The following is a 15,351-nucleotide window of genomic DNA, read 5'->3' as shown; positions in this document are numbered from 1 at the left end:
TTTCATCCAACAATAACATGTTTGCCTTCCACAGTGTGCTGTTAGACACCACTGTACCTCTGCCATTTCAAAAAGAGCAGCTTGGGAACATTTTGGCTCCAAACACTTTGTGTTTAAGTTCTTTGTTTTCTTTGTGAAGCTGACAACATCTGGAGCTTTGTGACTCATAGAAACATCATTATGTTCTTTAGATGACAGCAGATTGGGACTGAATAATCAATCACTATCAAACCAATAAAGACAAACATGCTGATTTTACAGGAACTTTGTTGGAGAAGCTGCAAAGACATGAAACTGGTGGAGATCCCAAACCAGTTGATAGTGCTGGTTATTCCAAATAAAGCTGTTTCCCTTTGAGATGAAATGACTTTCTGTCCTGATATATAATAAAGATGTTGTTGTTTTTGAGCCCCTGTATTAAAAGTAGTAGAGATGGACCGATCCGATATTACGTATCGGTATCGGTCCGATACTGACCTAAATTACTGGATCGGATATCGGAGAAAAATAAAAAATGTAATCCGATCCATTAAATATCACGAAAGCACCTCACAAAACTTGCAGCACGCCGTAACTCACCTCAGAACGTTAGCACTCGGAGCAGTATGCATCACGTGATAGAGCGGCTGTGGCATGCGGGACCTGTCGGTGGTCTGGATAGCATTTGGAGCTTCGCTAGCAACCCGGCATTTCATCTCCGACAAAGTTATCCCCGAGAGAAGTAAAGCAAGTGTGTAAGTCCATCTCTGAATGTTTGTAAAGCATTCCTGCGTTAAGCTTAACAAGCGACTGCCTCTCGCTCTCCGGCTGGTACTTCAATCATGAAACTGCTTAATGATCAGCTGATCGGCTTTTCTGTCGCGAGTCCGTCTCTCTTGTTTGTTTTTGGCCCACTTTGCACCAGAAAGAGGAAACCAGCGGCTGAACAACAGCAGAACGTTTAAGCTTGATAAGCTGTTGTTAGAATTTATTTAATATTACTTTCTACTCGAGGATCTTTTTCTACGTAGCTGACGGCTGGTAACTGTGCAGGGGCGGATCTAGCAAAGTTTAGCCAGGGGGGCCGATAGGGCATTAACAGGGAAAAGGGGGCACAAAGACATACTTTTCTTTCTTATTCTCCTTTAAAATGTCGAGCTTTTAATAAATAATTATCTGACACCCAAAGTTTTAATTTGATGTAAAATGAATAGAAGTCAATTACTGTATATAGTGACTATTAAGTCTAATATATATACCCTAGTAAGCTATAGTACTTTTTCCTTTGGGAAGGTACCATCTGTGCAGTCTGCAATTCTGTTGAAGAAAGATGTTGAATCTATTTAATATTTCTTGAAAAATAATTTAAGTCTGTGCTTTTTTTTTCACACTGCATCAAATTAAGGTTGATTACGTCGATTAAGCATCATGAGGTGGAGCGTGAGGGGTGGTTCCCTATTTTTTATTTATTTATTTTTGTTGTTGCTGGGAGTTGGAACCCTATTAGTTAGGTTGCTTAATATTTACGCTAAGTACTCTTTAAAATACCAGAATAGGGAGGATGGTGTAGGTTTAAGTTTATTAGATTGATCAGTATTGCTGAACTATGAAATGTTTTTTTTGTATACAGGTATAACAGAATAGCTTTAGTGTAGTTGTTGTTTTAAACTTGAGTATGAACTTATACAAAATGCAGCAAGATATTTAAAAAAACAGTTTTGTTGATTAAAAAACACTATATCGGATTCATATCGGTATCGGCAGATATCCAAATTTATGATATCGGTATCGGACATAAAAAAGTGGTATCGTGCCATCTCTAAAAAGTAGTTTAAAGTCAGCTTGAGTTTGATGTCTTTATGTCAAAGCTGCTCATGATGTTGAGCTGCTGATGGAATAAAAACAATATAAAAGCATGTAGTCCAGACTTAAATGTAGCCTGTTGTTAGCTGAGGTCCACACACAGTGTTTGACAGTGTAAAGTGTGTGAAAGGGCTGCTGGTGGAGCTCACTAGGATGAGCAGGTGACCACGAGGTGGAGAGCAGCTGGCCTGGCTTTGACCCGGGCCACGCCCCCTTTCTCTCTGCTTTGCTGTCACTTATCTTCACTGCTCTGTCCAATAAAGCTGAAAAAGGCCCCGAATCAAAGAAATCTGCTGCAGCCTCTGAAATGTCTTCTGTTTCCTTCCCGACGGCTTTTTCACCGTCAGCCCATCAGACAGTCCAGCAGCATTTATGATGATGTCATGATGTTGAAGAGGCTGCTACGGTGGCCTCCCATGACCCCCAGCCTCATCACAGCTGAGATGCAGACATTTGAAAACATTCAGCAGACAACTGAATAACAGTCCAACACAACAGTCTGTGTGCAGACACACACTGACCTTTCATATAGTCAAACACAGCTGGTTGAGTCATTTCTCTGTGAGTCTAAAGTGAATCTAGTATTTGAAAGTCCACTTCCTGTATTTGTTGTTGAAGACTTCTTCAGCTTCTTCTCAAGGACATCAGCTGCTTGTTTGGCAGCAGAGGCCGTTAAGAAGCTTCCTGAAAAACACTGAACAGTGAGTTCACTGTGGCATATGACAGATTCAGCTTTCTGTGTGCAAATGTGTCTGTGTCGACCTTTCAAATGCTGTTGAATCCAAAACATCAGCGGCTCCTCGGCTGCTCACTTCATGCACTTCTGTCTGTGTGACAGTCCAATGACATCACAGCTGTTTCCAGCCCCAGTGTCTCAGGACTGGACACCTTTAAACATGTCGAGGATCAAACAGCGTCCAGCTAAACACACATGAAACTATCAGAGCTGACAATCATTCCAATAACATCTAATGGTTCATGTATGTAGACACAGGACTACAAGGAAATGGCTCTCAGCATCTGGCTGTGGGAACACATGAGTCCCTGTTTGTGTTCAGATTGTGTGCATGTTTTAGACGTGTGTCACATGTAGAAACACAACAATCCCACAATGACACACAGATGTGTTTGACACAGCTGTGCAGCTGTAAGTTGTTTCTAATGATTCATTGAAGCTCTTCTAACATTCTGGAGACGATCAGTACATGAATCTGTTCAACACGACAACAATTTGACTTCAGTGTGAACGTTTGCATTAAATAACCTTCTTCATCCAGCTGACAGCATCTTCATCCTATGATGTGAACAGTTCCTCCTGTTGATGACAAACCTCTGACAGGATCTGCTTGAGGAGCTTTTTCATGTGCAGCTCTCTGAGCTCAGGGCTGAGCTGCTGTTTCATCTTTAAGAGCTGCTGCCTCCTCGCCGGACTTGTTCTCCTCTTCTTCTCCTAATGACACCATTTCTGCTTCATATTAAATTCAATAAAGATGCTGACATGTATCTGTAGCAACAACATCATTGAATCTAGAACAACTGGAGCCAAACCAGTGGCTCTGCTGGGATCACTGGTGAGCCAACACTTCCTTGTTGATGCAGATTTCAGGGCTTCCTTTTGCTCCTCCGTTATAACTGTTCTCTCTTCTCAACACATGATGACACAAAGGAATCAGCAGTGACAAAGATGATGCTGAAGAGAAGCACACACTTCACACATATAACAGACCAGTGCAGTTACACACACCTCTGCTCGACATCAGGCCTCAAACAAAGACACAAAACACTAACTTGACTCTAAACAGAAGAAACGAGCAGCTGTTTCTGTTCTGTGCTTATTTATATTTGACACACATGCTTCTCTTTGTGCAAACACACATCGCACTATAAGGGTAACCTCGCACACAATGATTGGACAGCACAGTGATGATGCTGGGAGATCCTATACGCAGCAACACAGAAACACTGAGAACTTTAAACAATGATGGAAAGTGTTATAAATGACTTGTTGGCCTCTGATCTGTCACAAACAGCTGAAACGTGTCTCTCATGAGTCACATGAAGGTTTTTGACAGAAAGGACAAAAAGCAGCTGCAGTCAGTTTGTGTCATTTTTATATTTATTCATCTGGGAGAAAAATCTGAGGGACATTAAAATGTGTTTTCAACAGAGACAAGAACATGAATATAACAGAACAGGTAAATGAACATGTTTCAAGTAAACAGCTGGACTGATCAGGTCCAAACACAGAGTGATAAACTTGTCAAACAGCTGTCATATCTTTATATAGAAGCTCTTTATAAATGCTGCTCACTGCAGTCTGTTTACTAATAATGTCAAAGTGTTAGAAACACAGAAACATCAGAATGGTCTTTGTTCACAGAAACCTGTCTGGGATCCTTTGTTGTTCTTTTGATGCAGAGTTACATTATAAATATAAAGAGTTATTTCAGAGTCTCATCAGTTTTCCTGCATGTCTTTATTTAACACATCAGCAGGGCTGAAGCTCTCATGTTAAACACACACTGATCTATGGACACGTTCATGTGTTTCTAACAGAACCAGGCTGTTATCAGCCTGCACTAACATTATGTCACACACACTGAATGTAACAGTGACAGTTTACATCATCACACAATCAGCTGTGATTGTTTCACTGTCATCAAACGAGTCAACAGGAAGTAGAATCAATAGAAACCAATCATTTCCTGACAGCATGTCTGATGGAAATAAGTGCAGATTATGTATGAAGTCTAACTGCACACAGTAACTGTGTTACAATAAGGACTTAACAGCGCCCTCTGCTGGAGTGTTTCAGTACTGCGTTAACTAGAATACACCACCTCCTCCTCACACCACCTGCTACAGCTCTACTCTTCTATGACTACAGTCATCCACAGCACTGATGTGAGGTCACATGGTTCATATGTAAGGAGCACAGCTGACCTCAGGTCAGTTTAATGACTGTGAGCAGCAGCTGTGTTATTGTCACTGTGACAGGGAGACACTCTCAGACACAGCGCTCATGTCAGCTTGTTCTCATGCAGGAGGATCAGGAGCTCCATGTTTGTCTTTCTGTTTGAATCATGATGTGTTTGTGCCATCAGAGTCTGTCATGAGTACTCAGGGTTTCACAGCAGCTCTTCTGGATGCTGACGAGGACTCCAACCTCATGTTTCACCTCTCTGAGCTTCTGATGTCTGTGAACACTCGTGTTTCTTCTCTGGGCTCATCTGGACAAAAACACCTTTCTGTGTTTGGCTGCAGCCTCATTCTGACTGACAGGAAGTGTGTTATCCATGAGCTGCACTTCTGTGAGGAAGTTTCCTGCTGTGTTTCCTGTCTGTGGACAAACACGAGTGTTCCAGCTGAGGACTTGGTTCCTTCCACCTGTCCATACAGGACATCACGCTGTCTGCAGCTCTGTAAATGCAGCTCCAGGTCCTTCCACGTGCTGCTCTGTATTTGTGCAGTTTGTAGTGTGTCCTGGGAAACGTAGCACACATGGTGTTCTTCTGCTGTTTCCTCCTTTCACTGAGTGTGAAACACTGACGCTGTGCTGTTGTTCACAGAGGGGAGCTGATTCTAGCTGCAGCTGGACTCTGTCATCTAACTGAATGTGTTGGTGCTGATCACGGGGCTCTGAGGGGGGAGCAGCAGGAGGACTCTGGATGCTGACGTCAGTGTATCTGTGGAAGCTCCCACAGCGTGTCTGTCATTCAATATTGTGCTGTATATTGTATCTATGCAAAGATGAACAGACTGTGTGTTCACTGGTCTCTGTGCTGCAGCTCTGATGTCATCATCACTCCCTCCTCCACCCTCAGCAGTCCCAGCATGCTGCTGTGGTGCACCCCACCCTCACTCTACACCTGAGCCACAGACCACACCCTCCACCTCAATATACACCACAGTTTTCTCTGCTGTGGAAATGAGATCAGGAGGAAATCATCATTATTATTATTTAATAAACGCTCACATTAATGTGGGCTTATTTGTTTCATATTAGAAACATTAGTTGAGTGTTTTTAGTATAAAATGGTCAAAGTCCCTCTTTTTGCTCCTCCCCTCACCTGTGGATGGGCGGTGCTGTTACCGTGGTGACAGCTTGGATGTGTTTCAGTCCTGCCTGGTTATCACTGCAGGAATCTTTCACATTTATTACAGGTAATAACTCTGATTTTTCTGTGTATTATGAACCAAATGTATCCTGATACACACAGAGATGGATGAGCAGAGGTGTTTTTTGCAGTTTATGTAGTTACTATGGACTTAATGCATACATATTATTAAAATTAGGGCTATAACAGTTGTATTGATGTATAGCAACTTGAAATGCTCCCACAAATGGCTCCACAGCATGTAAAAATATAACAAAAGCTCTGGCGGACTTGGTTCTGTGGTCAGTCTTAAAGGGTGAAGTTAAACTCTGTAATCTTCACTGTGTCACAGAGTTCAGTGAGTCCCGTTATTCACAGTATCAATCAGATCATCAGAGAACAGCTGATCAGCAATCAGTGGTGCCAACAGCGCCTCCTGTGGTGAGAGGATGCAATAATGCAATGTAGCATTTTTCCACTCAACACTTGCAGTCATGGAAACTGTCTGTTGGATCTGTGTGACGTTGCTTTCTTGGTTAGAGTTCCTCACAAATGTCCAGATGATTCTTCTAATGAGGCGTCGACCATGTTTGCAGCTCTTTGGAAGAAAACGTCGCCCTTTGCCATCCTTACTTTTCTTTGACTTCTTCAAATGCAGCTGAACTCCAGCTGGTATTTTCTTGGACTTTGCAGCTGTTTCTGGTCATCAGTTCATTCCTGCAAACCTCTGAAGCTGAACAACAATGATGCTGCATTGCTGGCTGATCCCAAAAGGTTGATTCTGTTCATCTGGACGTTTTCAGAAACGTTTGCTCACTGATCAGGTGACTTCTTCAGTCTCAGCTGACTGCAGCTTTACAAGCTTACAAACAGCACATTTGCACAATGACTGAAAGCAGCAGCACCTGATATATATGATACTAATATAATACATATACATATATAATCCATACTAATGATGAAGGAACTGAGCTCACAGTCCATTGTTCATTCAGTGAACTACTCAGTTTATTTTGGGCCTCAGAAATGCTCACTCTGTTTGTACATCACTGTCAGCAATAGACTCATTCTGCTGTGTGGACAGGAACACATGTGACATCACTTCCTGTTTGTTTGTGACTGAAGAGGAAGAAGTTTACAAGGAATCATTTAGAAGAGTTTCAAACATCAACTGATTGAATCCATGAATCTGAAAACGTGTTTGTGAGTGAAAGAGACAGACATGTACAGACTGAACTATCTGTTCAACAGTCAGAGTGTTTCTGTAACAGGAGACACTCTTTACACTCCACTCAGCACAGGGACACTGAGGCACCAGGAGACCAGACCATAAACCCAGGATAAAGAGTTTGAGTGAATGTGGTGTTGAAGGTGTGGAGGTGGATCAGAGTGTCAGAGGAGACTCTGTAGAAGGACAGAGTGCCAGCAGGACAGTCCACATACACTGCTGCTCTGTTAGAGACAGAGGAGGAGGAGGAGGAGGAGATGGATGTTTTTATTCTATTGTGCCTGACAGACTGAGGACCATCATTATAGCAGCTCAGACTCCAGGACTGATCATTGTATCCAAACACACAGTCATCACTGTCTCCTTTCCTTCTGATGCTTCTGTAACTCACTGATATATAAACGCTTCCTCTCCACTCGACCTCCCAGTAACAGCGACCAGTCAGACCATTTCTACACAGCAGCTGATAAACATCAAATCTGTCTGGATGATCAGGATATGACTGAACCTTCTTCACATGTTTCACCTTCCTGTTGTTGTCAGACAGTTGGAGCTTTGTGTTCACTGTGTTTGTGTCGATTGTGAGTTGACAGGAATCTGATGGAGAGAACAAACACAATCCAGCTGCAGTTATCGATCCATCATCTGTTCATTGATTGACACTTTGATGATGACTCCTGACATGATGAAGATGGTTGAATGTGTGCTGCTTTGTTTTCATGAATCCCATTAAAAACACACTTACACTTCCTCAGACCTGGTCTCAACCATCGGACTCCAGCAGGCTCCACCCTGAAAGGAGGAGGGGGGTCAGAGCAGCACAGTCAGCATGCACACATGGACATTACATGGCTCTCACACACACACTGTTACACACTGAGCTCAAAGCTCGGCTCCACTGTTTTATTCAAAGAAATCTACATTTATTTATCAGAATATTTAAAAACAGCTTGAGCCAAAGTGCTGCACAGAGTAGAGAGAAAATAGGAAACATACACAGTAATGACTATAAAGACTGGTCAGGATTGAAAGCTACAGAGTACAAATGTGTTTCCAACCGGCTTTTAAAAATGTCCAGTGTTGGTGACGACCTGATGTGAAGGGCGACTGTTCCAGAGTTTGGCTGCAGCCATCGATAAAGCTCACCTCTGTTTTTACGTCTAGTTCTGGTCAGAAGCTGCTTATCTGCAGACCTGAGGGCTCCACTTGGATTCTTTTGTTAAAGAGAGATAAGATGGAGCCAATCCATTCACAGATTTAAAGACAACCAGATCTGGAAGTGGATTCTACCACGTACTGGTAACCAGTGGAAAAAGCTGGTGATGGGTCGTCTAGCACAGACCCACCGCTGGAACCAGACAATTGATGAGGGAGAGAACTGTGACAGCGCCGTTCCTTCACTTGACCTCAGTCGCTCTCGTCTGCTCCCTCGTAACACTGCTCTTTATTGAGCTTACATGAATATGCACAAGTTCATTATGACGTCTTACACAGGTATGAACAAAGAGTACCAGTCTGTGCATAGTGTGTGTGTGTGTGTGTGTGTGTGTGTGTGTGTGTGTGTGTGTGTGTGTGTGTGTGTGTGTGTGTCTGTGCGTCTGTGCGTCTGTGTCTGTGTCTGTGTGTGTGTGTCTGTGTCTGTGTGTGTGTGTGTGTGTGTGTGTCTGTGTCTGTGTGTGTGTGTGTGTGTGTGTGTCTGTGTGTGTGTGTGTGTGTGTGTGTGTGTGTGTGTGTGTGTTCCAGATGTGACCCTGTGACCCCAAAGCTGGTGCTAAGAGTCCAGCGGTCCCCCTAACAAAGGGCTCTTATACTTAACCAGACACAGAGCAGGTGTCCTCCTACACCAGGGGTCTCAAACTCGCGGCCCGCGGGCCAATTGCGGCCCGCAGGACGATAGTTTTTGGCCCCACCTTAATATGAAAATGTAATGTTAGTTTGATAATGTATGACACTTTACAGTGTTGTGGGCGGAGCTGAATTAACCCACCAATCAGGGTGGGATATGGATCTCAGGGGACACCAGCCGGGCTTGATGCAAGCAGGGAAACATTTCTCAATGAGTCAAAGTTCCAGCAGCGTTGCCCTGGAGTGTTTCTTTCTTTCCTGTGCCTGGCTGGCTTCCTCCTTTCTATTGGGCAAACGCCGACATTCGCGCCAGCGCGCTGCGTTCACAACACTTCAAAAAAAGTTGTTTTTTTAAGTTGCTGCCCAGCGGGACATTATACGTATATAGATTTATACACACGTCAGTGGGATTTAAAGTTATTTTTCCACAGAGAGAGATCTCATATTAACTCTCATAGTGATGCGTAGGCGGCGGGATAAAAGAAAAGTCATGAACTCAATGCAGCCCAATTTAGTCTGCAGTCACATAGCGACACCTGTTCATCGGCAACAACAGTCCCCGGTAACCCGGACTAATTATAGGGTCGCACCGTAATTTGTGGCTCCATGTTTTTATTTGCATCACTGCGTTTGCATTGCAGCAAACATGAACATTACATATATTTCAATATAATGTAAAAGCAGTCAAAACAACTAACATCAGAAACAGCTGATGTTATTTGTTATATGTCACGGTGTCATTTCCGCTTCTTTCTCCTGTAACAACAGCCCGGCGCCGTGAGCAGTCACCTTTTTTGCGCTCGCTATCCCTGCACTTTCTACCATCTGCAAACGCCACGGTGTTCGTGTCGTCATGAAAGACATGAACATCGAGCGTAAAAACAAAGGAGACTGCTACCGGCTTTTTATCTGCCGATCGCCGTGCTACGGTTGCAAGAAAAAGAAGCAGAAATGACGTTCTCTACGCGTTGAGACGTTCCCCGTCCGTCGGCTAAACGCTTGATTGAAACTTCAATGCGACAGTGACACCAAGTAGAATTATAAATGTCACATAGCCCCAAACATGTCTTTTTCAAAGCCTGCAGTGAAGAGAAAGGTTGGTGATGAGCACCGACAATTTCAGGAAAAGTGGGAAATGCAATATTTCTTTGTTGAGCACAGGAGCACCCCGACCTGTCTTATTTGCACAGAGAAAGTTGCGCTGCACAAGGAATACAATTTGAAACGTCATTACACAACTAGACATGCTGAGCTGGATGCTAAATACCAGGGAGACGAGAGAGCGAACCGGGTTGCCAGTCTTAAAACAGATCTACTGAGGCAGCAAGATTTCTCCAAGAAAACAACCAAAGAGAATAATGCAGCAGTCGGAGCCACGTGGTTAGTGAGATGATTGCTAAAGCAGGGAAGCCATTCACAGAAGGTGCATTTGTCTAAAAGTGCATATTGCAGGCTGCAAATATAGTCTGTCCGGGAAAGAAAGGTCAGTTTAGCAACATCAGCCTTTCTGCCAACACCGCAGCAGATCGCATTTCTGACCTGTCAAGTGACATTTATGACCAACTGTGTGAGAAAGCCAAATGTTTCAGTGTATACTCAGTCGCTCTTGATGAGACCACAGACATCACCGACACTGCCCAGCTCCCAATGTATGTCCGTGGTGTTGATGACAGTTTTGAAGTGATGGAGGAGCTGCTCACAGTAATTCCAATGCATGGCCAGACCACCGCTCAGCAGATATTTACAAGCTGTGTGATGCCATTGAGAATGTTGGTTTGCCATGGAAGAGGTTTGTTGGAATAACAACAGATGGAGCGCCATCAATGACAGGGAGGAAACATGGACTGGTGGCACAAAACAAACTGGAGGAGGAAGGCGTGGAGGAGGCCATTGCTCTGCACTGCATCATCCATCAGCAGGTCCTTTGCAGCAAATGCCTGAAGTTTGACAATGTGATGTCTATTGTTGTGAAATGCATCAACCAAATCAGATCCAGGGGCTTAAAGCACCGAAGGTTCTGAGCTTTTTTAGAGGAAATGGAGTCAGAATATGGGGATGTGCTCGACTTCACTGAGGTACGTTGGCTCAGCAGGGGAAATGTATTAAAGAGACTTTTTGAGTTGAGAGCAGAAGTGAAGCCTTCATGGAGAAGGATGGAGTTAGTGTTCCTGTGCTAACTGATCCCAAATGGCTCATGGACTCAGCTTTTCTTGTTGATATGACACATGAGCTTAATGTACTGAACAAGACGTTACAAGGCCAGGGGCAACTTGTCAGTGCTGCCTATGACAACGTGAGAGCATTCTCCACAAAACTGGCGCTCTGGAAAGCTCAGCTCTCTCAGACAAACCTTTGCCATTTCCCAGCATGCAAGGCACTCGTGGATGCAGGCACACCATTCAGTGCTGACGAGTATGTTGATGTCATTTTGAGGCTACAGGAGGAATTTGATCACAGATTTGCTGACTTCAAGACACACAGAGCCACCTTTCACATTTTTGCGGACCCCTTCTCCTTTGATGTGCAAGATGCCCCTTCTGTGCTTCAAATGCAGCTCTTTGAGCTGCAGTGCAACTCTGAACTCAAAGCAACGTTCAGGGAGGTGAGTGGAAAAGCAGACAAGCTTGGACAATTTTTGAGAGAATTGAGCCCTAGTTTCCCTCGGCTTTCCCGAATGTTCAAGCGGACCATGTGCCTTTTTGGTAGCACATACTTGTGCCAAAAGCTCTTCTCCACTTTGAACTTCAATAAGTCCAAGTACAGGTCCAGACTTACGGATGATCATCTTCAAGACATACTGAGGGCCGCAACTGCTTCCTCCCTCAGGCCAAATCTGGCTCGGCTATGCGAGAGGAAACGCTGCCAGGTCTCTAGCAGCAAGGAGTAGGCAAGAGAAGCCATGTTCAGAAGAACAGTTCATTTTCTACAGTGTTCCATTCATGTTCAGAAGAAGGTTATAGAACTGTTAATACAGACATTTCAATCTAAATACAGCAGATATAGAAGACTGAAAGAAAAACACAAGTTCACTGACTAAAAATATCTTATTATTGTTTTATTTATGTATTACAGATTGATTTATTTTCTTATTAATTCTTAATTTATTTATTTATTTTTAATATTTTGTGTTAAAAAATAAAAATAAAGAGATTTGAGAGGATTGGAATTTTTTTAACCATGCCTTTCTTGTGGAAAACCTAATGCGGCCCAGCCTCACCCAGACTCTGCCTGCAGCGGCCCCCAGCTAAATTGAGTTTGAGACCCCTGTCCTACACCATAAATCAGTAAGAGAGGGTACGACCTCTCTCATGGCCCCAAGTGGTGTGTGCATGCCAGAGCACTCTGGAAGGCACACAGAGTCTTTACAGACTACTAAGGATCAAACCTCTATCATCATGCAATCGATTATACAACTCTAAGCATATATGAGTAAATATTTCTAAGCATAAATGACAATCAACAATATAAACCTTACAGCTGGTTTTAATAACAGAATTTATTTGTTTCTCAAACGAGAAAGAGCTATCGAGAAACACTCCTAAATCTTTAGTTCTGAACTTTTCCAGTGGGCCAAGGTCAACATTATCTGCTAATGCTAAATAGGCTGCCGTTATTAACTAATGCTAATTTGATGTGAATTAGCATTATGCACTAATGCTAACACTTTTTAACAATGTGAGTAGCTAATGCTAACACTATTTCCCTTAACTTTATAACATTGTGAACGGCTAATGCTAACACTCTTTTCCCTAGCATTACAACATCTGAGCTGCTAATGCTGAGTAGGCCGCCATTAGCACCTACGTCTATCCATCCATCCATCCATTCGCTTCCGCTTATCCTTTTCAGGGTCGCGGGGGGCGCTGGAGCCTATCCCAGCTGTCATAGGGCGAAGGGCGGGGTACACCCTGGACAGGTCGCCAGTCTGTCGCAGGGCTAACACACAGGGACAGACAACCATTCACACTCACATTCAGTCGCACATTCACACCTAGTGGCAATTTGGATTATCCAATTAACCTATCCCCACAAGCTGCATGTCTTTGGACGGTGGGAGGAAGCCGGAGTACCCGGAGGGAACCCACGCAAACACGGGGAGAACATGCAAACTCCACACAGCCTGATGGTGGAATTGAACTCAGGACCTTCTTGCTGTGCGGCAACAGTGCTAACCATCGTGCCACCGTGCTGCCCACCTACGTCTAATTTAAGGCAAATACGCATTAGAACCTAATGCTCATATCGTTTTCCTTTGCTTTATAGCAATGTGAGCAGCTACTGCTAAATAGCATTAGCTAATAACAGCAGTCTAATTTAATGCAAGTTAGCATCATTTGCATTATAACGATGTGAGGAGTTAATGCTAAGTATGCTGCCATTAGTGGCTAATTCTAATTAGGGGTGAATAATTATTACAAGCTAATGCTAATATCGTTTTCGCTTCCCTTTTAACAATGTGAGCAGCTAGTGCTAGGTAGGCTGAAGCTAGCAGCTAATGCTAAAGCTAAAGATAATTTGATGTGAATTAGCATTACATTAGTGAGGAGTTAATGCTAAGTAGACTGCCATTAGCAGGTAATGCTAATTTAAGGTTAATAGGAATTGGCATCTAATGCTAATACCATATTTTCTTGCTTTAACCCTTTAAAACTGGTCAGAGTGGGCACACTCCGTTTTGCGCAACTATTTTTAAATCCCGGTAGCACTGTAATCACGTGAGCTAGCGCAATAATTTTTTTTGCATATGAAACCTGAGGAGTTGTATTTACATCTTATGCCATCAGCTTGTCCTAGGTTACAGTTTCCTTCCACATATGCTTAGGACTCATATAGCTCTGCTGGAAATAGTTTATTTTGATGCATATGCTGTTATTTTGCAAATTTGCAGTATAATATTTATTTTCGTTTTTCCTGCAGTATATAAAAATTGGTGTATTTCAAAAATAAAACTATGAAGGCACTCAAAATAAATTTCCTGAGGTGGGAAACTATTTTGTGCAACTTTTTTGTATTTACAGTTTTGAGGGATAAGCCTCTTAAATTTCTCTAACTAGAAATATATGTTAAAAAAACAAAAACGATTTTCAATTTTTTTGTAGTTTATTGCACTTTTTTGCAATTTATGTAATTACTATGCACTTAATACATACATATTATTAAAATTTAGGCTGTAATGGTTGTATTGATGTATAGCAACTTGAAATGCTCCCAAAAATGGCTCTACAGCATGTAAAAATATAATATAAGCTCTGGCGGACTTGGTTCTATGGTAGGTCTAAACGGGTTAAATCAATATCAGTAGCTAATCCGATTGTTCAGTCTGACGTCAGGTGAAGTCGTTTTTATGCATTTAAGAGCTGTGTTGAATTCAACATTACAAACTGAACATTAGAACTATCCTCTTCTCCAGGATTTTCCTGATTTAACATTTCAATATGACATTTCCAGCGCTTTGTTTTCTCTGCTCACAGACAAAACAGATACACGCATGTATATACAGCCCACGTCCAGCTCTGCATGCACTCCTGCTCCATTTCTATAGAGAATAAACAACGTAACACAATCATTCTCCATTGTTTTCAACTCAACCAGCTGCATTTAATGAAGGAGTTTGAATTTACTTTACAACAGCTGCTGTTGTTTCCTGTCTGCATTCATGTTCTTAACTGTACTCCACACATTCTGAACTGGTGTACCGTAATTGTCGGGCTATAAGCCGCTACTTTTTGCACAAGCTTTGAGCCCTGCGGCTTTTAGTCAGGTGCGGCTTTTCTATGGATTGTCCATGAGCGGATTTGTTTTGTTTGTTCCGCTGTTGTACGGCACTACGTTGCCTGGCGGAAGGATCGGGGTTCAAGAGTGGTATGTTGGTCACATGTCCATCCGTCAGGCAACGTAGTGCAGTACGAGGTAGCGCGAAAAACAAACTTCAAAGTAGCGCTACCCGTTCAGCTGGAGGCCTGGATGATGAGCGGCGATAAACTTGCAAAAAGCAAGTTATGCCCAACTCCACCATTGGATTCTGACAGCGTGGAAAAGTGTGAAAACATCCACGATCACCAACAGATTTCGAAGGGCTGAATGCTGCATGATGGAGAGGAGGACACCGCCACGGCCCTTCTGAGGGTGTTCGACTCTGACACTGACAACGAGGATTTCTTTGGTTTTGAAAGTGACAACGAAAGAAAGAAGCTGAGAGTGGATGACGAAGCCACCCTGAGCCTGTTTGTTTCCGACACTGGAGGAGAGGACTTTGGTGGTTTTAGTGCGCAGGAAGATGGTGGTGAATGACTGACTTTTCTTCTTGTTAAAGCCGTGTCACTGCACCTGAGCCTAAAA

General features: G+C 43.0%; 2 protein-coding genes across 2 annotated transcripts in view; one reads left to right on the top strand and one right to left on the bottom strand.

Moving 5' to 3' along the window:
• The window catches only part of LOC309702270 (uncharacterized protein), a 253,656-nt gene that overhangs the window by 57,078 nt on the left and 181,227 nt on the right, over positions 1 to 15,351 (top strand). The window lies entirely within an intron of this gene.
• Positions 6,923 to 15,351, bottom strand: part of LOC309702394 (protein NLRC3-like) — a 166,745-nt gene continuing 158,316 nt past the window's right edge. Inside the window, exons 10-11 of the mRNA XM_082527111.1 lie at positions 7,913 to 7,959; positions 6,923 to 7,764 (exon numbers count right to left, since the gene is read on the bottom strand). Coding sequence (XP_082383237.1) covers positions 7,232 to 7,764; positions 7,913 to 7,959 — 580 coding nt within the window. The 3' untranslated portion in view covers positions 6,923 to 7,231. The remainder of the gene's footprint in view (positions 7,765 to 7,912; positions 7,960 to 15,351) is intronic.

The sequence above is a fragment of the Aulonocara stuartgranti genome (assembly GCF_965226115.1).
Source record: "Aulonocara stuartgranti genome assembly, chromosome: 3".
Classification (NCBI taxonomy): domain Eukaryota; kingdom Metazoa; phylum Chordata; class Actinopteri; order Cichliformes; family Cichlidae; genus Aulonocara; species Aulonocara stuartgranti.
This window is presented reverse-complemented; position numbering and strand designations above follow the sequence as displayed.